Genomic DNA, 22,722 nt, shown 5'->3' with positions numbered 1-22,722 from the left:
AAGATATAGTGATGCGTATCACTTTGGGACCAACGTGGTTCATACAATGAATAAATCCACGGGAGATGGAAGTACTCACAAAAGAAGACTTTATGTGGCAGCTTCGTGCTACAGAGACTGGACTAGATCATCGACTCTGAGTAAAAACAGTCCTAAACTAAAACTACCACAGGTTCTATTTCCAAACTTAATTGCCAGTGATAATTTTAAATGTCCACACTGTGTTTGCACTTACTTGTATTTTTTTAGGGAGGAAACAAACTCTTAGAGAATTGAAGGTATAGCCTTTCATGTTTGCAAATGAGCCTGACAGGCTGAAAATGTATTCTATTATTTATATTTTATCAACATTACATGTATAGTGCTCTTAAAGCATATACTTAGTTCTATTTTTATGAAATAACCGGGGCAAAATAATAACTAGACGGGTCGCCGGAACCGTAATTTCAAAACGGGACGCATAGTACCGATGAAGTTGTACTAATCCTAACAATGAAGGTCTAATTTCGTTTAGGGCTGTGAATGCATGCAGGCAGTTAGTTATTTCTATTCCACTAACTGTTGCAATTCACTAAATCGAATAACATATTCCTAGTTTTTCATCATTCTCATCAACTGTTTGACTCCTACGATTCCAAATTTTTTGCCAACACATTATCAAGATATAAACTATTTGCAGGTATCTCGTTGGCCGGAAGTCTTAGAGATGAGCGAAAAAACTTGTATAACGTAGCTCAGTTACATGGATCTCCGGTACTGTTTCAAGTGCCTATTCCAGCCATTATTGTACCTTCGCCAACACCAGTGCCAGATTTATACGCTTTATGGCATTTAATGAGAGGTTTAATTCCGAATGAATATTTTGAAAGAGTTATAGAAACTAGGCTATATGAAAATTCTAAATTCGTGGCTGCAGTATTCAATTTAGCATTACAAAAGGTATTAAATTCATTAACTATTAACGACATTAACAATTGCATAATTGAACAATTTAGAATGAAATGATATTTAAGTTAATGACGATTATATTTAATTAATAGTAATAAAATATTTATTTTATTTTATGCTTACAGATGACTTTAGATTTGGACACATTACACGCTAAACAGGCAATATTCAAGGAATTTATAAACTGTGCCTGTCCAAAGACTGGGGAATCTTCCTGTCCTGTTCCAGATCTTTTTGAAGATGGCGACGATAGCGTTTTAAGAGAATTTATAAATCCCTATTTTGCCACACTGGCTCCTAATGTTGATTTTGGAGTGGGGGTCAGAGTATTAAAGTTAATGAAATTCAGTTTATCACAAGTAGAACAGAGACATAGAAATTTAGCTACAATTGTTCAATGTTCGTGTCCAAATACAAAATCATGTAACGAAAAAATTGACCAAGAAATATATAAAATTATATCTGGTAAGTGAAAGAATAAAAGTTTTTAAAACATCAATCTTTTAAAAATTGAAAACTAGCATAAAAATATTAAAACTGTAATAAATTTAATTATTTTAAAAAAAAGGAAAAATATATCGTATATATGTACATATATACAGGCGCACCGTGGTTATAGAGAACCTCAAAGAATTGTAAGATTAAAGTAATTATTTGATTATTAATCTACATTTTATAGCCTTAAGAGTTCTTATTACCTAAATGATTAAACATATTCTCAGAAACAATCTCTATTAGGAAAGTTATTGTGTTTTATCCTAAAAAAAAGAAAATTTTTTAAATGAAAAAATGAGTACTGGATTAACCTAACTATGAAAGCGCCCTTAATACTTACATACATTTGTGCAGATATACATGAACAATAACTACCGTATTGCCCAACCCTTCACGTAATCTTATACTAAAATATATCTTTCTATCACTGCGCTCAGGCTACATAGAATTATAGAGCTTCCTTTCCTTCTAATTGAGTTGTACGGTTTAGGCTTTACACTACTGATCTTTTTTTTATCTCTTTTCAAGTCGGAGTTACTTCGAATGTGTGGCTAAATAGTTTTAGATTAGAAACCAAAGAGAAGAACAAAAAATGTACTTTCCGCTAGAAAGAATGCTTGATCATCCGACGACTTTAAATATGTGCTGAGGTACATCTGGAGATTTGAGGTGCACGATCAGGGTCCCGGAAGCACATCAATCATAAAGGCATTTATAAATCTAATTTCATGAGGTCACTCTTGAAATTGTATAACAAGAAGCCTTGAATTTTTTCTAAAAACCTTTAAAATTAAAACATTTTCCCACAAACCTAGACCCATAATATAAAATAAGACATTTAAGTAAAATTTCACTTTTTTAAAATTTAAATTTGATTATAATTTATTTTGCATACCATTTAGGAGTGAGAGATAATTATCTATCCGATGCATACTGGCAAGTAATGTTCCGAGGAGAGACCGGTTTTCCAATAATCATTCCAGATGAAATCTTAATACCGCTGCAAACTGCTTGGCATAATCTATTGGAACTGGTGTTCGGAAGTATCGACTTTCAAGCACCTGGCTGGGGACTGTTCGGTGGACAATTGTTCCCAAATTTATTTAACCATACAGCTGCACACTACAGCTTCATCAATGACAAATTCAATACTACTGGTTTGTAATTTGCAAATAATTAATTTTTGTTTATTTGAACTGTGAATTATATATAAACAAAGTCTCAACATTTGGTAGAGTTATTTAAAATTGTAGTCAAGGTTTCATATATTCTCCTTTCTTAAAACTATATGAATTATTTCTTGAATTTTTACTGAAGTAGATCTTACCAGGCTTTTATCATCTACAGATACTCCTTTGCAGTTAATGGCCATAATTGATGCTCTCTTTTTTCTACCAACATTGTTCTTGTGTGCATTTGCAGCTTCAATGTTCTACTTATTTTAAGGCGTGTCAACATATAAGGTCATTGGCGACCAAAGCTTTTTTTCAGTGCACTGCCGGCCTCCGGTCCAGAGTTCACTTGTTACAGCCAGCACCGAACAGTGAGCTGTAAGAAGCTCCTAGGAAGAGAAAATCTAAGAACCATAAGCTGTATTCGAATCCCAGATCTCCGGGTTGGATTCCATTCTCTATTCTTACCATCTTCTATATATGCCTCCAAAAAAACATAACCGTTCTCATTCCTGTTACTGTTTGGCACGTCTTCATCCTTAATGTAAAACATTTTGTAATTAGAACTGATTTCGTATTAGTAGTTATTTTCTTCCTTCGAGTTTAGCATCGAAATAGCTTTTCTGACGTTTTCTAAAGTCTCTTTTCATTTCGTGGTAACAATGATTGGCAGAAATAATTCAAAAAAGAGGATCCTTTTTTTCCTTATGTAGGGCTCTCGCAAATAGTTTTTAATTTAAAAAAATGGAGTAATGTAACTTTTTTCCTTTTACAATTCCTTGTTACTCCAATTCCTACTACCTCTACATGTTTTTTCCAATCTGTCCAAAATTTTTTGTTTGTTTTTTTATTTTGAAAGAGAAGAATTTAATATCACTCGTTCACTTTAATTTTAAGGCGCCCATAATGACGTTGCAGCTCTCAAGCTTCACCCTCTTACTCTCTAGAAGATTTAATAACGATTACACATAATTATAAAAACTAAAGCGTTCCTAAATGTAATTGCCTTTTAAACTAAGTAAACCTATCCCCCGATTTACATGGAAGATAGGTTCCAGAGAAAACCGTGTAAATCGAAATCGATGATTTTTATATGTAAAACCGTGTAAATCGAAAATAAACTAAATGTGTATAATTCAGTTATTTATTTCAAAGTAAAATAAAACTAAATACATCTTAAAAAAATAAAAATAATAATAGTGTAAATAATTCATTTTACGTGTAGAAACAAGAAATATAAATTAAAAAATTGAACTAAAAATTTCATTATGTACTGCTATCACTTTCATAGACTCTTCGTTTGAAAGAAAGAAATTTCTGTTTACTATGATGTCACTTTCATCACTCGATAGTATTTGGTGCAATTCACTTTCGTTGTTAGATGAATAAGAAGCAATTTCAGATCGCTGAACCTTCGTAATGAAATCCGTAATTGACAATTGTGTTTGTGGTCAAATCCTTATAGACCTCCTCATATTGAGTTCACTAAATCACATGAATATGTATAAAGTTTTATCATAAGAGCCCTAATATAATGAGAGCGACGCGTTTTTTTACAGTTCCTGCTTCTACAAAATCTCGTTGCTATCATTCCACTAGTGCAAACTTTGTCGACTTGATGAGCGACGGATTGGGACTGGCTCTCATTGCACCGGGACCTTAGTACATACAAATTAGGAATACAGTTTTTGTACCACTTTTTAGGTTGGAATAAATGGAATTCCTAGAATTATTACTACCAATGTAAACAAATCGAACGGAATTAAAAAATGTGGAATTTTTTTTTTTTAATTTCATATTTTAAGAAACCGTGTAAAAGTGAAATCGTGTAAATCGAGTACCGTGTAAATCGGGGGATAGGTGTAATAGAGATAAAAAAATTAATCGCGGGATTCGATTTTTTGTACATTACATATGAAATTTTCCTTATTATTTTTGCGATCCAAACTAATATTTAAGGAGAGTAAGAAGGATTGTATATTTTTCCTCAATTCAAGATGTTGCTTATGGGTACGAATGTTCTACTCCAAAAAATATCAAATATAATTTTATTCAACTCTTCCGCAATTATTAGGTTCAGAATACTACAAATATCCTCTTTATTACATTATAGACATTCCAGTACTTGAAATTTGCATTTAATATAACTTTTAGTCACTATTATCCATGTGAAGTATTTAATAAAATCAATTTATAAATAAAAGTATTTAACTTACGTTTTATAAATCTGTTGAGTTTAATTGGAAATGTAATATCTTCTGAAAGCCAAGGTACAAATCATACCAATACACACAACCTCTTAGAACTTACTTGTTTCTTGTAAACAGTACCTGAAATAGCCAATGATGATTGCCAATTTAAAGTGTTCAAATGTTTACAGGCACGTTACACTTAACTGGAAGTGAGATCTCCTCACCAAGTCAAGTAAATGGAACTGCCAGCGAAATTAGTTCAGGATCTAACTTATTCGTACAAAGTTCAACGTCCACTGGAAACGTTAATGCGACGGCTATTCATACTGCAGAGACACTTCAGCTACCATTAGTATCAAACAAGTTCCACAAGTTCCTGGAGAAGAAGTAAATTCTATATTTGCTTTGGAAAATTTAGCAGAATAATTTTGTACATTCCTTACAGATTGGTTATCATTACCTGAAACTCGTTTAAATATGTTAATGCTTTTAATATAAACGTAAAGACTTGCCAATGGCACAAATATTTACTTTTTCGAATTTGAAAATTTAAATTTAAATCCTGCAATTGAGTGCAGCCCAAATGCATGTATTTAAATGTAACAAGGAAAAATCTGGAATATTTCTGGAAAAAATTTATATTCACAAAAGCATGTAACAATGAATGTGGTTAAATAAATTTTTACAAAATTAAACGTTTTGTAAAGTTTAAAAAACCAATAGCTAAAAATATAGTATTAGCCATTTAAAAAAACATACATTATTTACAAGATATCAACAATTATTTAATTAAGTATAATTTAACTTTTCTGTATAATTATATTTTTAGCAAAACACGACTTTTTCACATAAATCTCTATGTATTTTCAATTATTTAAGCCAAAATTATACGGCACTAAAGATTTATAACTACAGGATTTCCTTACACAAAAACACTGAAACTACCTTCAGCCACATTCATGAGGGGGAACTAGCCAAGTCGCTTCTTTAAGAGATTTTGTATTTAAGGATATCCCAGTTATAACTCCACCAGCACTCTTCTGTTGCTGCCAGACCCGTTTACAAAACAGTAGATACTCCATTGCCCCTGAGTGCACCACCCATAGAGCACCCTCCAAAACAGTCCGCTATGAAATGATTTATCTTAAGCTTTAGCTTTCCCAAATGTGCTTCTTCGCCTACTAAAATTTTTAAAAAATTAAAAATTTGACAGGTATTTCAAGTTTAAATAAAGTTAATTATATAATAGTGCAACTTTATGATAAATTTTGAGTGATTTACGAAATTTGGGGAAACATCTGCATCTTTGTTTAACTTCGTGAACTATTTACACCTAATAAATAGCTTATTGTTTATTTATGTTTTTTTTTAATTTAAGACGCGTCAACATCTGAGATTATTGGTGCCCGGAGCTTTTTTCAGTGCACTGCCGGCCTCCGGATAGTGTTCTTTTGTCTCATTTCGCCCATACATCTATGCGAGAAAAATTCGCCCCTTTTATACTCTTACTAGTTAAAGAAAGTTTGCGTGACTATTTGCAGAATTTTTTACGATTGCCGTGCTGCAACAGTGTTTGTTTAACAATGAGATTGACTGTAAATAAAACAGAATCAAGTTACTTCGTTTTAACAAAAGAAAAGAAGTGGGGAAAATTGTTTGCACAAACGGAATTAGTGTGGGTACACGGTCAGGGCCATGGTCAAGGATACATCTTCTAGATGATGAAGTTGGAAACTCAGAATGATAGAAATAAGGAACTGGTGTGTAGCCGGTAAATAGGGAAATCCAGCCTACCGGATTATTAAAGTTATTGTACAATAATCTAGTTGGTTATCCATATTTTTAGGACTTATGATCGAGACAAAAAAAAACTCGGTTTATATTTAGTGTGAATTAATATGCCTTTTTCTAGCCGCTATTTATGTAATTAAGGCACATAATTATCGAAATTTTATTTACCATATCATACTCACCAATATTCAACTCGTAATGAAACAGCACTTAAAGAAGAATTTAATTTTATCGCTTCCGAATTCCTCTCATTAACGTTTCTATTTTGAAATTCAACTTAAGATATTTAATTCCAATTAGTGCACTACATAGAAATAGCACTTAACAAAAGCATGACCGAATCTTCCATAAAAGTTCCCTTTAAAAAAAATAATAATATTAATGTGACACTTTCGATTGATCGATTTGTCCAGAAGCTCATTGTTAGGTTTCATAGTACATGTAAAATTGGTATCGATCTTCAACTTTCAACGTATGAAGGGTAAGAAAAAAATAAAAATAACACTTTTAAACTTAATAATTACCGAATGAATTCTCATTAATCAACTCTTTCAACATCCGCCTAGAAAAGGATTTGGGAAATTGTTTTGCTTTAAAGGATGTGTTCTATTTCTTTCTTTTCTTTTTTTATTCATTCAATTTTAGTCCAGGATCTGATTGTTAATTGCTTTAGCCAAGGTAATTGTGGAAGTCCCACACATACTCGTACACATAAAGTGCATTAGCATCTTTATATCATGCACCTAAAACAAAACCTAGATTGAACACGAGTTTCACTTACTAAGTTTCTCGAGATTCTAACTTAATCACATTTTTTAAACTGGGAATTTTAAAAAATATATTTAATTATTACTAAAATTAACAAAATTATAAAACTGTACATAACACGAAAATGACAATTATTAGCTAAATAACTGTTTTCAGAATGCCCTAAATAAATACACTATAAAAATTACTGATCTATTTGTAAGTAATGTTCGGATGAAAACTGAAATTCCATAGTTTTTCATGATCGATACTTTTCTTAAGTAAATATAGAACTGAAAGAAATTTTATTTTAAAGCCATCCATCTAAAAAATGAAGATTATTAATGAAACAATTTTTGATTTTATAAAGAGGTATCAATTTCCATGATTCTTTAACATCTTTTTTTACATTTGTAATATCTAAATGCAAACAATTGGTGTTAATAATTGTACACAGAGCACCACATATCCGGATAGAGGTAATTAAAGGAAACACTTAAGAAGCAAGGTAATATGTTACGATTATTATCATATTATGATTTGAAATTCATATTAAGAGCGCACAATGTTAGGCGAAGAAGCAGTATGAGATTAATTTATATCTTTTTTGAAATTTTAAATTATAAAAATCAAAATTAAAAACTTTATATCAAAAAACAAAATATAATTATCACCTGAACTCTCAACAGTAGAATCTCTCTCAATCACAAAATTTTCTCTAACTTAAATTAAAGATGGTTTTAAATTAAGATTTTGTTACTTAAAAAATTGAATTCGGCTTAATGAATGACTAGCCATTTAATTGAAGTGGAACTGGGACGACTGCAGTCAGGTCCTGATATATGTGTTGGGACCAACAATAACTTCACCTTGAGTAAATTTAAGGGTAAGTCACATAAGGTAAAAATTGAACCCTTCGGGGAAAAATAGGATAATTTCTAGTAAAATAACTCTGGTAACTTTGAGAAAGAAATACAAGTATTTCGTCCCATTCAGAACAGTGCTTTAATATTTTTACTAATATTCGTACTTTCGTATTTTAGTAATAGTTTTTAATTTACGTATTGAGATAGTTGAGTAGAAGATTGAAAAACTTTATAAAGATCCTTTTTGTAAAAGTGTAAATTAATAAAAAATGAAAATTATAGGTTTGAGAAAGTACTGTACGGAGGTACTGAAACTGTTTCCTCTGCCATATGTGATTTTAAGTAATGAAAAGAATGCCTATTAATTAAATTAAGCGGATTTACATCCAACTCCGGTAAGATTTTGGGCAAGGAAAATAATAGCTAACTAACATTACTTTAATTACGCACTAAGTTTTTTATAAAATCCACGGGCAAACCGAGAATCATCGAACACAGCACCATATTTCATCTTAGCGATGCAGGACGCGGCTCCTCTAAACGCTCGGCTCTTGTCCCTCCGTTATTTGATATTTAGTTCTCACTTGAGAAAATATTAACTAAAGTCGAAATTTATAATGAAAATTGAAGAAAATACAAGAAAACCTATTTAAAGATTTTTGTTGGTTTTTTTTTTAAATGATAATTGCAATTACTATCCAAGGTTACTATATCTTTAATAAATAGTTTTCTTGTAATTAAACATTTACATACTACGAAGTAGAATTACCGTTTTTTTTTTTTTTAAATCTTATTACTACTTCGAATCGGAAATACTATTAATCTTTTAATACCAATCCCTTTAATTGTATACCCAACAGAAACTAAATAAGTCAGAGGTTCGATTGGATTTGGCCCTTTTGATTTACACCCTTGAGAAATAAAAAAAGGAGTCTATACTTTTTTTTCTAAAACAGCAAATCACATTACCATACTCTAAAAAGAAAATTGTTACCTCCACAATAAAAATCTTAGCCATTGCTACTCAAATTATTCTCTTTCCGCTTCACCGCAAGCCTCGGATTCTGCAACTTCCAGCCATTCGTCTGATTTTAGATTGAAGTACAGTTTTAGTACTGCATGTATGAAATATGTTATACATTCGCAGATAACGCACACATGTGGCAGCCATTTTTCAGTTTCTAAAAAAAAATATTATTATTATTATAACAAATATTGGCATAACATAATTTGCTAATTCATGATCAACCGATGAGTTATTATATTATTTAATAAAAAGCAAAAAATAATAAAAATTATTTGTTTTACAGTATCAAAAACTGAGAGTAAATGCTCCAGCTCTAACATTTTTGAGTTTTTTTTTTTAAATAATTATTCAAATAAATCTGAAATTAAAGAAATGTTGGACCAGCTAATAATAAATTAAACTTGAAAACGAGGCAGAAGTTACACTTCTAACGCCGGGTGTAAAGCTGAATGTTTTCCCCAATGCGAGTTGAAAACACAACAATATTTGTTTCAGTAGAAGAGCATAGTCATTGTTCAGCATTCAGCCTGAGACAGTTAGAGCCACAAGTATTTTGGGATACATTGCACTAGTTTGGTTTTACAAACTTCTGACGTTCCAACTTAATCGTCTTCACCCAACTAGCATTTCTGAAGAAAACCGCACTTTTTAAAGTGAAGGTGGATTTAGTCAATGATTGGTTTGATCATCTGGAACCCCACGCTCGACTTTAGCACACGTTAAAATAGTATAAAGGAGTGTTGTTAAAAAGGACTGTTTTATTTCTTCGGTACATTGTTTAGTTATATTTCGCTTTCAACGACTATGCTTTCGTGTGGACTTTGAAACATTACTTACTTTTTCTTTTGTAAACGGCTAAACAGTTGGCAATGCACCTAGAATCGAAAATTTACCAAAAGTTTCCGACAGGAGCAGACGGAAGTCCAGCTCCTGTTTCTTTCTTTTTAATATTACCTTAACAAAGGTAACCACCCGGTCCCAGCAGTCTCTGTGAGAGAGCATAATCCCTACTATGTTCTCGGGCGTGATTCTCCCGATCTCTTGTTCCAATCTCTCCCTCTCCGGCACCCATCTATCACACAGAAAGAATGTGTGACGGGCGTCATCGAGGTCAGAGTCTCCGAAGATACATGACGGGTCTTCCACTTTCCCCATCCTATTCTAGGTACGAGGTGAAACACCCGTGCCTTGTAAGAAAATGGGTGAGGTAGTAGTCGACCTTGCCATGCTCTCTTCCGGCCCACACAGAAGGGTTGCCAATGAGCCGTGCAGTCCATCTGCCTCGGGTATCCGTCCGCCACCTCTGATGTCAGGACCGAATTGAGTGATCCCTGGCCACCACCTTCGCCTCCGATCTTCCGAGGACTTTCTTTAGATCGTAAGCCATCTTACGTTCCTGGGCCAACAAATCAATGGAAGAGACTTTCGCGGGAGTACTTAAAAAGATTCGCGAATATATTAATCCAGAAGAGGTCGGTATGTCTGTGCAATCTTTGCGACGTACTTAAAAAAAGGTGACGTTCTGATTGAGCTTGGGCAGCAGAGTGGGGAGCAGGAAGCGTTAATGGAGAATTCCCCCCCCCGAGGGGGAAAAATGCCACAGGCACCTTCCAGATTAAGTCTGGGTGTGTGGGGCTCTACCACCTAAAAAACCCCCTCCTCTTCAGGCATAACGTCCACCCCGGAACCGCCGTAAGCATTAATAATGGAGAATAATAATAATAAAAATAATAATAATAAAAAAAATAATAATAAAAAAATAATAATAAAAAAATAATAATAATAAAAATAATAATAATAAAAATAATAATAATAAAAATAATAATAATAATAAAAATAATTTTTTTTTTTTTTTTTTTTTTTTTTTTTTTTTTTTTTTAAGAGGGGGTGAAATGCTACTTACGCACGCTGTGCCGGACTCCCTCGCGGCCTACCGGCTAAAACACCCCCCCTACTGCCGGACCTAGCCTGGATTCACTGTGATGTCAGCATTACATCAGGCTAGGCCTCAATCCTGCCCCTACTTAGGGGACCCTGCCGAAATGGTGTTCCATGTCTCTTTTTTTGGAGACGAGTACTTCTCTTGCAAAACCAGCCACTAGCGACCAATTAGTTCTGCAAGAGAGCATCGCCTCCACCAACACCTCAGGAGTCAACCGCCTGACCATCGACTCCAAATCTCTTCGGAGGCGACCCCACCTTTCACACACAAAAAATGTGTGGTAGGCGTCGTCTCTCACTTCTGGACAATATATGCAATCTTCTTGACTCTCCTTACCCATCCTCTTGAGGTATGCTCTAAAAAGGCCATGCCCACTCAAGAGTTGGGTAAGGTAGAAGTCCACTTCTCCGAACGTCCGCCCCGTCCAGATGCCTATATCTTTGATGAGCCTGGCGGTCCATCGGCCACGCGGTTCCTCGACCCAGGCAGCCTGCCATTCCAGGACGGTTTGGGTGCGCTCCTCCCTGGACACGGCTTCCCTGTTACCTTCCGCCCTCCTCTCATAAAGCCTCTTACGCTCTCCTGCTAAGAGGGCAATAGGGATAACCCCAGCAATCACCATTATTGCAGGCTCGGATACAGTGCGGTAGGCCGAGGCAATCCGCAGTGCACCGAGCCTCTGAACCCTGGCTAGCCTCCTTCTGTACGCCCTTTTATTGAGAGCATCCGCCCACACTTCCGCCCCATAAAGCAGAGTGGAGTGGATGACGCTCAACAGGACTCGACGGGTGCTTGCTCGCGGGCCACCTACATTGGCCAGGTCGTGAAGGCTACTCCGACCCGGGCCAATGTACTGTCCGGCGGCCTGGGAGCGCAAGAGTAGAACCCAGAATAAAAAAAAAAAAAAAAAATAATAATAATAAATAATAATAATAATAAAAATAATAATAATAATAAAAATAATAATAATAATAAAAATAATAATAATAAAAATAATAATAATAAAAATAATAATAATAAAAATAATAATAATAAAAATAATAATAATAAAAATAATAATAATAATAAAAATAATAATAATAAAAATAATAATAATTAAAAGAGGGAAGGGATTAGCTATGAGGTTAGCATACTGGACTCCCACGCGGAGGTCCCGGGTTCGAATCCAGCAGCTGACCCTTAGATTTTCTCTTCCTAGGAGCTTCTTACAGCTCACTGTCCGGTGATGGACAGTGTTATCTGTAACGGGAGAACACTGTCCGGAGGCCGACAGTGCACTGGAAAAAGCTCCGGGCGCTAATAACCTCAGCTGTTGATGCGCCAAAAAAAAAAAAAAAAAAAAAAAAAAAAAAAAAAAAAAAAATAATAATAATAATAATAATAATAAACTTATCTACGTGAGAAGAAAACCTGTGATTTTAAAAATGCTGTAAGAGAAAACTATTTTAAAAGAAGGATTGAGACCCTTCTCTTAAAAATAAATGTCTTAAACAAAAACCTGATTCTAAAACAACAGGTTTAGAATCCAAGCAGGTTCTTGCCTACGGTACTTCTGAAATAATGCATAAGATTTAACGATAATATCAAACTATATGATAAAGCGCAAGTTCAGAGCCGACGTTTGGAAAGGTAGGGATTCCCCAATACTACTTACAGGACTTAGCAACTATAATACTTATTATTAGATAAATAGTGTTGTAAATCGTGTCCTTCCACAAGATATTTTGTTTATAGAGTTCTCAGAACATATTATTACTGTGAACTGACCTGTAGAAGAATTCGTGTATAGAATACGCCTTCTAAAGATACATCAATTCTTAGTACCATTTATTTTTTTGTTTTGTTTTATTCGTAAAGAAATATGTAATTTATTAGCTAACGCCTGTCCGTTAATAGTATGAGCATTTTATTTTCATTAATTCGTGACAATTAAAAATTAATCGTTAAGAATTATTTCGCCTGAAACTCGTCTACGTCGAATTGAATTTACTATTTTTTAACTGCAGTATTAATAACATTTTTTGATTAAAAATACTAAACAACTAATATTTATACTCGTTAACCACTTAGCCTAGGCAATTTTAATCTCAAATTAACAACTACATTAAATTATTCTGTAGTCTATGTATTAAAATTTGATTAGTTTTACACAAAAACAATTTCAAAATAACTGAGACGAATGTCTCAAATTCTATAAAACAACTGAATATAACTCGTCAGAATTGCAAGATAAAAAAGAAGGGTTTGCAAATATATTTGCTGATTCATTGGGTATTGTTTAAGAATTTTATTTTAATTCTTTAGTTTGTAAGTTCAGTTTAAAATATCCAATATGTTGAAAATATATTCTTCTGTCTACAAGGAGCCTGAATTGAATAAAGACTATTTTCAGTCCGCCGAAATTCATCGTTAGTTTCAGCAGAATAAACCACTTGAACTAAGTAGAGGATAATCATGTTCTTCACTGTGCATTTCTAGTTACTTTCAAACCAGCCATCATTTGAGTCCTTCAAATAATGAGCGATTTGTTATAAATTAACCAATTATAATTCTGTATGCGGGGGGCTCAAATGAAAAGGTGGCCATGAAGATTAATATTGCGGGATCAGATTTTTTCCAGAATGAATTCATCTACTATTCTTCATGAAGAGGATCACGGGAGAAAAAAGATTCATGGACAATATTATTTGGCCACAACAACGTGCAACTGTAGGGCGGCGCTACCAAGAGCGTATCTATTTCTCTTGCTTTGAAGAGAGTTCTCAATATGTATTAATATAATTTTATAAGTTATTATAGCTATTAATTACCTAAAATTGATTTTAAAAGGTTAAGTAATGTTTATTCATTTTCTAATGGGTAATTAATTCCAAGAGTTGATCTAAATATTTTTATTCTACTAATGAGTTCTTCAATTTTTTAAGACGAAAAGTGAAGTTGATAGTTCTCTCATATTAAGTTGATTGTGCTAGGATTGTTCTAACAAACATGATTGAAAAAAAGAGTACCTCCAAACTGAAAACAGTAGTTTCTTCTCCTTTCAAGTGGATAATGACCAAAATTATTAAAAAAATTGTCAAGGCCAAACTAGTCTGTTATGCACGCCATTTCCAGTCTCATATCAGCTGATAGTTTTGCAGGTGGCTGCCGATCAGTGAGCCTTAATGTTTTGTTTTCTGAATTACACAAGTAACAAAAAAACAAAATTTAATTATCAATTTTCAAAAAATTTCCTTTAACATAAGCAACAACTGTTAAAAGAAAAATTTCCCGGGGAGCTTAATTTCGTTGGGTGGAGACGTTGGGTGTCCTTCGAGTTCATCCGAAATTGCTCCATGTAACTTTTACTCTGGAGGTCTGGGAAAATCTAGTTCTTGGAAAATCAACATCTTGGACAATTGCTCGACTGTTAAGTCTTTGTTCACTGCCACCAAGATTTAGTATACAAAACTATTATTATAGAGAGCGAAAGGCCACTTGAATTGTAAGAAAGGAAGACCCTAATATAGGTATTTGACCCATCTTTGTAAAAAGAAGTGGTGTGGCAAAAAAAATATTGACTCCAATGATGAAGTTATGTGGAGAGAACGGAGAAAAATATACTTCTTAAGGGGCTCCTCTAGCGTCGGCGCACACTCTAAGGCTCAAAGAGAGAAAGAACTCGTTTGGATTAGCAGGAAAATGGCCAAGATGACCACAAATTATTAGTATTTAACGGTTCAAAATAAAGGCTTAAGACAGAAATGACTGGACGAGGCCCAAATCCTTTAAAAACGGTTGTGTCAAGGATGCGATAGAATATAAATAAAAATGTAAAAATTGTTAGTACGGTCTTAAAAGAAGTTCTACGAAGAGATTGTTGACATTCCACAAAAATGTAATTTATAGATAATGCAGAGCATAAATGTTTAGGCTAGATATAAATTTAACGTTTATAATACAAATTGTCAAAAATGTGAAATAATAATAAGACCTGTAGACCCAACAAAAAGTAGAAATACTTTATTGGCACGTTTGTTAATGTTTGATTAAATTTTCCAATATATAATTGCTTGTTGAATTATAATTAGAATTCAGGAGATATTCAAGCTGTACATGAATGGGTATTGCCTTTTGTTAAACACGATCAAAAATAAAACTAAAGAAACCACAAAACTAAGTATTGTTACTTGCAGATATCAATTATTATAATATATATTGGAGGGAGTTATTATTTTTTTATTTTATTTGGGAAAGAGGGGTCCATATCTGGGAGGTGATTCCCCGACGGCTGGGTATAAAATCTGCAATGCAAACTGTACAAGCCATCAGATATGAGGTGGTGTAGAACTGACGCGGTGCTGCACCTGGTGGTGGCTCTGGGCTTTATCATATTTTCTGCCCACTCGTCACCGGACAATGGTTAGTTACCCTAATTTCTTTAATTTGAACTCATGGTATTTTAATAATTAATGTTTAACTGTAATCAGTGCATTTTTAATTATTAATTGTCAGCTAAATTACATTGGAAAGATTGGAAATACATTTTCTAATAATAATTTAATAACGAATTAGATTTTCAATGAACAGTTTTATAAGTATAAAAGTAGGCTAGTTATCCCAATCTTCCAACACAATTTGATTTAAAAGTCGCTTTGCCCATCAAATTTAAAATGTTAAATTTATTATAACTGCTTTTTTTTTTCTCTCTCAAAATCGTAGTTCGTTTACATCGTTACTAAGCCTTAATTTTTAAAAACTTCAGTATATATTTGAAATAGGAAATATTGTAATAATAATAATAATAATAAGAGGGAGGGAAGGGATTAGCTATGCGGTTAGCGTACTGGACTCCCACGCGGAGGTCCCGGGTTCGAATCCAGCTGCTGACCCTTACATTTTCTCTTCCTAGGAGCTTCTTACAGCTCACTGTCCGGTGATGGACAATGTTGTCTATAACGAAAGAACACTGACCGGAGGCCGGCAGTGCACTGAAAAAAGCTCCGGGCGCCAATAACCTTAGATGTTGACGCTCCTTAAATCATAAAAATAAATAAATAAATGAATAATAATTACAAAAACTTGTAAAACTATTTTAAAAATGTTTTGATCAATAATTTTGTTTTTACCACATGAAACACGATTTCGGCTTCACCTCGTCACTGGAGGTTCAAAAATTTTTCTGAATGGTTATCCATTTTTTAAAGATTTTCATAAAATCTGAAACAACTTATTATTTTAGGTAGTTGTTTTTTTTTTTTATAATTAGTAATCATATTAGCAATATAGCTAATTAATTTTTACAAATTTCTAACTCTTGAAAACTTCCCCTTTACAAAATAATCAACCGCGTTGAAGGAGATATCATACTGCGGACAATTTTTTGTTTAAATTAATTGCCCATTAAACAATTAAACCAAAATTTCAAATATATCAACTAATAAAAAAGCCTATTGTTTTGTTGCAAACTGTTGATAATGGATTAGTAAAGAAACAGCAACAACTATAAATTTTCATTTCTCTGCTTTTATTATCAAATTTACTATTAACGTTTAAATTTCACCAGGAAAATTTAATAAAATTAAAGGGAAATTTTTACTTAGAAAAACGTAATTAATCTTTAAACACTAACCTGATTTTCGTGACTTGGATAAGTAGAAAGATGACCGACTATCTGGCTAAGAAAGGTGCAACAACCTCTTCACAGGTCAACAACCGTTTCTAGCCCAAAAGAGAAAAAAAAGAGAAAGCCACAAGAATTTCTCATCACTGTTTTCTCTACATCCCAGAAAAAGACAATAAATTTATTTTAGAAAATTTAATATCCTTAAAACTGACAAGAAAATTGCTAGGGAATATCCATTAGCTTAGTGGTAACTATTACCAAACGGAGATCCCGAGTTCAAAAAAAAAGGTGTAGACCCTTAGATTTTCACTCCCATACTGCTGATGGAAAATATTGTCTGCAACGAGAGAACTAAGTCCGGAGGCCTGAAGTGCACTGAGATGGGCTACGGGCTTTAATGTTCTCAGATGATGACTTGCCTTGAATGAAAACAAAATCTCAATGAATCTGTGGGTACTTTAGGCATAATTGTGTTATTACTCTTGCATTTAAATTTTAAAACGACTGCATAAATTTATATACACGCCGGACACATCGTTAGGTTTGTTTAAGACATTTAATTGGTAGAAAAGAAGGAAGCCAAATGTGCAATGTTGAGGATAACCAGCCCAGGAATGATATAGGCAAGTCCTTTCTAGGTAGATTTAATCAGAAAAGATCACAAGTGAACATAAGAAGCAAACAAATTCCTCATAAACATCTGAAAAAGCTTTTTATATAACAAAAATGCATTCTAACTCATTAGAGAACATTCTAATGGTGTCTTTGGAGGTATTGTAAAAAGCTGAGATATTCTCAGGGGTCATAAGAACCACAGAAAGATTGGGAAATGAATATCCTTTAAGCTAAGAATTTATTTAGTAAGAGAATACAATTTTCAATTACAAAGTAGTCTGATGAACAATGCCTTAAACAATACTTTTGTTTTCAAAAACAAATAAATTTTTATAAACATTGGAAATTTTTAAGCGGAACTAAAAAAAAGTAAATACATGAATCAGTGGTTTAAATCACGAATCAGAAATAATGCAATTGTGACATAATATGTTAACTAACCCGAAGATGCAGAGAATAACCTTGACAAACTACCACAGATCATGATCGCCACGTAATTTGTTTGAGGAAGGTCGTTTGAAGTACATCGTTCCATAAAATCTTTCAAATAAATAATTTTCAATAGGGTAATTTAAGATTCTTAAATTTATAAATTTAATATAGAAGCAATTACAAAATATGCAAAAAAGAAATAGTAAGAAATTATGACAGCTATTTAAACTAACTAAAAACTGTTTATTAATTAGAATTATATGGTTCTATAAAAGATTCACCGCTCTGAACATGTACTGATCTCGTTACATTATCACAATTTCTCATTGCTTACTATATAGTAAGTCAACCCAAGATATCGTCCGAATGTGAACAACCGGCTTGCATTCAGTATTCCCCAATGCAGACAATATCGAAAAATATGTTTATATATGATAATATGTTCATCACTGGACAGAGAACTGGTCGATATCTTTCTGAGAAAGTACGGATTCCCGTAAATATGAAAATATATAGTTTAGTTTATGAACAAGTACTTCCTTCCGGGTCTTTTAAAACAAAATAATTATCATTATTTTTGTACAATTTGTAAATGTAGGTATTGACCTTGTTAGTTCATATCATAATTGGGGTATCTAAATGAACAATCACGTACAATAACAATAACTATATTACTTGTTTCAGTCGAAAATGATAATGGTGTAACCCAAGATCCAAACACCGATGTAGAGCTCAGTGACCCGGCTGACGATGGTTCTTCAGTAACAAGAGGAACTCCAGTAGTCCTGCTCATTGATATTCTCGGATTGAGAAATAAAAACAAACCGGATGAAAAACCCGTAGATGTAATATTTGTAAGGGCCTTCCGACCTGTCCTGTCACCTGATGAAGAGAAAGTAAATATATTTTTAATCAAAACTATTTATTGGCTAATACAAAAAAAAAAATCATTTAAACTGGACACATCAAAAATGATTTATGTTTTTATTAATGCTTATTTAAGTATTGATATTTTCTAAAAGAAGGAAAAGTACCACTGATCACATTTAAGTTGTTTAGTACGTAGCCATAGGTGAAATTTCATGGTTATCCAAAAGTGGCAAGGAACAATAAAGAACAGGAACTTATTAAAAATAAAAACTTTATTGACAGAACGTTTTGGTCTCCCCTCCAATAGACGGATACCGAAGAAACGTCGAATTTTTTGCTCCTGTTAAAATAGAACAACCGTTATATTCGAAGGTAAAAAACCACCTGAAAAAAACCTTTAAATATAAAACAAAATTTGAAAAATCCATAATAACAAAATCTGAAAAAGTATCCAAATGTTCCAAACCTAAAAATGTTTCTTGAAAATTCTACTAAATAAGCTCTCTGAAAACATTTCTGTTTATTAAAGTTTTCAATAATATTTTAGAAAACAGAAGAACAGGAAGTACTAGTCAGAGAAAAGAGAGGCTACGGCTTTGGGGGAGGCGGTTCAAGTAGTCATGCTTCTTCATCTGCCTCAGCTTCTTCTAGCAGTTTTAGCTCGGGCGGAAAATTCGGACAAGGTGGAGGTGGATTTGGAGGGGATGGAATAGGAGCTGGCGGCTGTGGCGGAGGAGGATGTGGAGGTGGAATTGGAAAACCAGGTGGCGGATTTGGAGGCGATGGTGGATTCGGTGGCGGTGGCTGTGGGCCTGGCGGCTGTGGAATTAATAAACCAGGCGGAGGATTCGGAGGTGGTGGCTGTGGTCCTGGCGGTTGTGGAGGAGGCGGAGGTGGCGGAGGAGGTAAGCTCCATGGAGGATCTGGAGGTAGCGGATTCGGCGGAGGTAGTGGATTTGGAGGAGGCGGTGGAGGTGGTGGTGGAAGCGGATACGGAGGCGGTTTGGGCGGCGCGCACAGTGGCAGTTTAATAGGAGCTGGAGGTAATTACAACTTTCAAAAATGATATTAATGAAGTTAGTGATACAGCTGATGTGTATAAATTTCTTTACGGTTAGCAAACAAACAGAAAAAGATGAATGTGTAAGCAATTTTAATGACACATATTTTAAGATTAGTATATAAATGCAAAACTTAATAGCTTCCCCTTAAAATAGGAAATAGTCCCCAAAATGTTTCTTCTCTTTGTTCCCTGCAGAGAAGTAAGTACCTCAGCTTGTTAAACAATCTTATTCTGTTTCTACACTTTTTTAAATAAACTTAAACAGGAAAAAATGTATACACAAAACAAGAAAGTAAAGAGATTTTACGACTCTTGTGTAATAAAACATCCGATCGTTTAGTTAATCCAGAACTATATTGGGTATTTCTACCACTTAACACCAGTCATAAATAATAATTTTCAATTGTTTACACATACTTCAAATAAGTTTTAATGATTTAGGTGGCGGTGGAAACCTTGGAGGAGGTGGAGGCCATGGAGGTGGAAGTGGCGGACTAGGAGAAGGAATAGGTCAAGGAGGAGGTGGAGGTCACGGAGGAGGTGGAAGTCATGGAGGAGGTGGAGGTCACGGAGGAGGTGGAAGTCTAGGTGGAGGTGGTCAGGGAGGAGGTGGAAGCCATGGAGGAGGTGGCGGACTTGGAGGCGACAGTAGTTTTGGCAGTGGCTACGGATTTAATGGTGGATTAGGAGGAGGAAGTGGTCATAGCGGTAGTCACGGCGGAGGAAGTGGTCTTGGAGGTGGTCATGGCGGAGGAAGTGGTCTTGGAGGTGGTCATGGAGGAGGAAGTGGTGTAGGAGGTGGCCTTGGAGGAGGAAGTGGTCTTGGCGGTGGTCACGGAGGAGGAAGTGGTCTTGGCGGTGGTCACGGAGGAGGAAGTGGTGGTCTTGGCGGTGGTCACGGAGGAGGAAATGGTGGTTTTGGTAGTGGACATGGAGGAGGAAGTGGTGGTCTTGGCGGTGGTCATGGAGGAGGAAGTGGTGGTCTTGGCGGTGGTCATGGAGGAGGAAGTGGTGGTATTGGCGGTGGTCATGGAGGAGGAAGTGGTGGTCTTGGCGGAGGTCATGGAGGAGGAAGTGGTGGTCTTGGTGGTGGTCATGGAGGAAGCAGTGGTCTTAGTGGTGGTTATGGAGGTGGCAGTAGTCACGGAGGAAGTGGTGGTTTTGGAGGCGGCAGTGGACACGGAGGAAGCGGTGGTCTAGGAGGTGGCAGTGCACATGGAGGAGGTGGAGGACTTGGTGCTGGTGGCGGCCTGGGAGGAGGAAGTGATATCGGTGGTGGTCAAGGTGGTGATAGCGGTTTTGGCGGTAGTCATGGAGGTGCTGGAGGGCTTGGAGGTGGAAGTGGTTTTGGCGGCAGTCACGGAGGCAGTGGTTTTGGGAGCAGTCACGGTGGCAGTGGCGGACTTGGAGGAGGTTTAGGTCATGGAGGTGGTGGCGGCGGTGGTCTTGGAGGTGGTAGTAGCGGTTTTGGAGGAGATGGTGGGCTTGGAGGAGGAAGTGGTCTTGGTGGTGGTCATGGAGGAGGAACTTCTCACGGAGGTGGTGGATTCGGAGGTAGCGGAAGCAGTAGTCATGCTTCAGCAACAGCATCAGCCTCGGCTGGTAGTTTTGGAGGTTCAAAAGGTGGTGGAAGTTGTGGTGAAGGTGGTGGCTGTGGAGGAGGCAGCGGAGGCGGTAAAAAGATCGGGTATGGCCGTTAAGTTCAAGCGGAGAATCAACACTTATTTCTAGAATAAAAAAGCAGTAAGTATTAGTCATTTGCTAATCTAAGAATAAGTTCAGTTAATAAACAAGAGATGCCTAATGTAATCATGGAAGTCCCAATAACTGTTAAATTTCTCAAACAACATTCAAAGCAACTTCTCCACCACTGATCTACGGAAATCTACTTTAAAACTTACTTTTACTTACCAGCGTTTCCCCTTAAGAGTTGCCTCAAATCAGTTGTTCCTTCCATTGCCTCGTATCATTCGAATATCCATCTCTCAAATCTGCCCATCATCTCCACCTCAACTTAAAACAAATAAATACAATAAACATGAGAGCTTATCTAGTATGACATATGTGCTGTTAAACTAGATTATTTGTTGATAAACTTCTTGATAAACAATTGTCCTATTATCACAAGTAAAGTGGATCATGCTTGAAATTTAAATTTGCAGTAATGATAATTATTTTAAGGTATAATTTAAAAAATAGACATGTTACTGTCATTCAGTCCTTATACAGTACCTTTTAAAAAAGTATGATGAGGTTCATTAAGGCCAGAGAAAATAAATTTTTTCCAAAAAAATCTTTATGGTCGGTCTGTGTTTCAGAGTACTAATTGTGTCCTCCTCCATCAAGCTCCTTTAGGATGGGAAGCTATACATACATAAGTGTGCCATCTTTTAAATATTTTTAAAAACTTTCTTCAGCCGGATGCAAAAAAAAAATATCCTCACCTCATAATGTTAAGATATGATGTGCACCCGGTGAATATTATTAGATATTTTACAGCGAAGGTTCTTGTGAAACTAACGGACATAAAAAGTGATCAGTTAATATAAACAAAATAATTATAATATATTGAACAAAAACTAACTCCCAGAGTAATGATTTTTGTAAAAATATGTACAAGCATAAGCGTGTATTTACTATGTCAGTGTTTGTGATCAAATCTTAGTTTTGTAAGTTAGTAATTACTAAGTTGAAATGATGAGAAAAATCATAAAAATGAAGTTCTCATTAAAATATTATTTATAAATTTAGAGATTATTATGTACATTATTTAGAAAGTTAATGACCTTGATGTATTTTTTTTGTTTTTAAGTATAATATATATTTTTATGAGTTCAGCATTGACTCGTTTGTAAAAGAATTTTCTATTTACCTAGGAAAATGCAAAAACATTTCAGCTATTGCGGTTATCAAGTTTTTTTACAGGTCAGTTCTTGAATATTCGGCATCAGATCAAC

General features: G+C 34.6%; 2 protein-coding genes and 2 long non-coding RNA genes across 15 annotated transcripts in view; 2 read left to right on the top strand and 2 right to left on the bottom strand.

Annotated features, from left to right (window-relative positions):
- LOC141457892 (uncharacterized) overlaps positions 1-5,743 on the top strand; it is a 14,457-nt gene extending 8,714 nt beyond the window's left edge. The window contains exons 2-5 of the mRNA XM_074135267.1: positions 680-939; positions 1,074-1,413; positions 2,346-2,600; positions 4,996-5,743. Coding sequence (XP_073991368.1) covers positions 835-939; positions 1,074-1,413; positions 2,346-2,600; positions 4,996-5,198 — 903 coding nt within the window. The 5' untranslated portion in view covers positions 680-834 and the 3' untranslated portion in view covers positions 5,199-5,743. The remainder of the gene's footprint in view (positions 1-679; positions 940-1,073; positions 1,414-2,345; positions 2,601-4,995) is intronic.
- LOC141457899 (uncharacterized) lies at positions 2,611-17,141 on the bottom strand. Of its 2 annotated transcripts, none has more exons than XR_012460606.1 (7): positions 16,792-17,141; positions 16,289-16,379; positions 14,189-14,356; positions 9,206-9,392; positions 5,032-5,183; positions 4,832-4,945; positions 2,611-4,273 (listed from the first exon to the last, which is right to left on the bottom strand). It is a non-coding gene; the product is annotated as an uncharacterized lncRNA (long non-coding RNA). The 2 variants fall into 2 exon arrangements; XR_012460607.1 differs by having other exon boundaries at positions 2,611-4,100.
- LOC141457888 (uncharacterized) lies at positions 15,434-22,609 on the top strand. Of its 2 annotated transcripts, XM_074135261.1 has the most exons (5): positions 15,434-15,581; positions 18,517-18,728; positions 19,250-19,745; positions 20,207-21,508; positions 22,084-22,609. In XM_074135261.1, exons 1-4 carry the CDS (start codon positions 15,494-15,496, stop codon positions 21,463-21,465), a joined length of 2,055 nt encoding a protein of 684 aa, XP_073991362.1. In that variant the 5' UTR covers positions 15,434-15,493; the 3' UTR covers positions 21,466-21,508; positions 22,084-22,609. The 2 variants fall into 2 exon arrangements, with proteins under 2 accessions (XP_073991362.1, XP_073991361.1); XM_074135260.1 differs by having other exon boundaries at positions 20,207-22,609.
- The window catches only part of LOC141457897 (uncharacterized), a 37,399-nt gene continuing 36,791 nt past the window's right edge, over positions 22,115-22,722 (bottom strand). For all 10 annotated transcript variants that reach the window (XR_012460596.1, XR_012460598.1, XR_012460601.1 and 7 more), the window contains one exon: positions 22,115-22,722. This is a non-coding gene — a long non-coding RNA (uncharacterized lncRNA).

This window comes from Rhodnius prolixus, unplaced genomic scaffold, assembly GCF_049639745.1.
Source record: "Rhodnius prolixus isolate KJV_2025 unplaced genomic scaffold, Rpr scaffold_5, whole genome shotgun sequence".
NCBI classification, from domain to species: domain Eukaryota; kingdom Metazoa; phylum Arthropoda; class Insecta; order Hemiptera; family Reduviidae; genus Rhodnius; species Rhodnius prolixus.
This window is presented reverse-complemented; position numbering and strand designations above follow the sequence as displayed.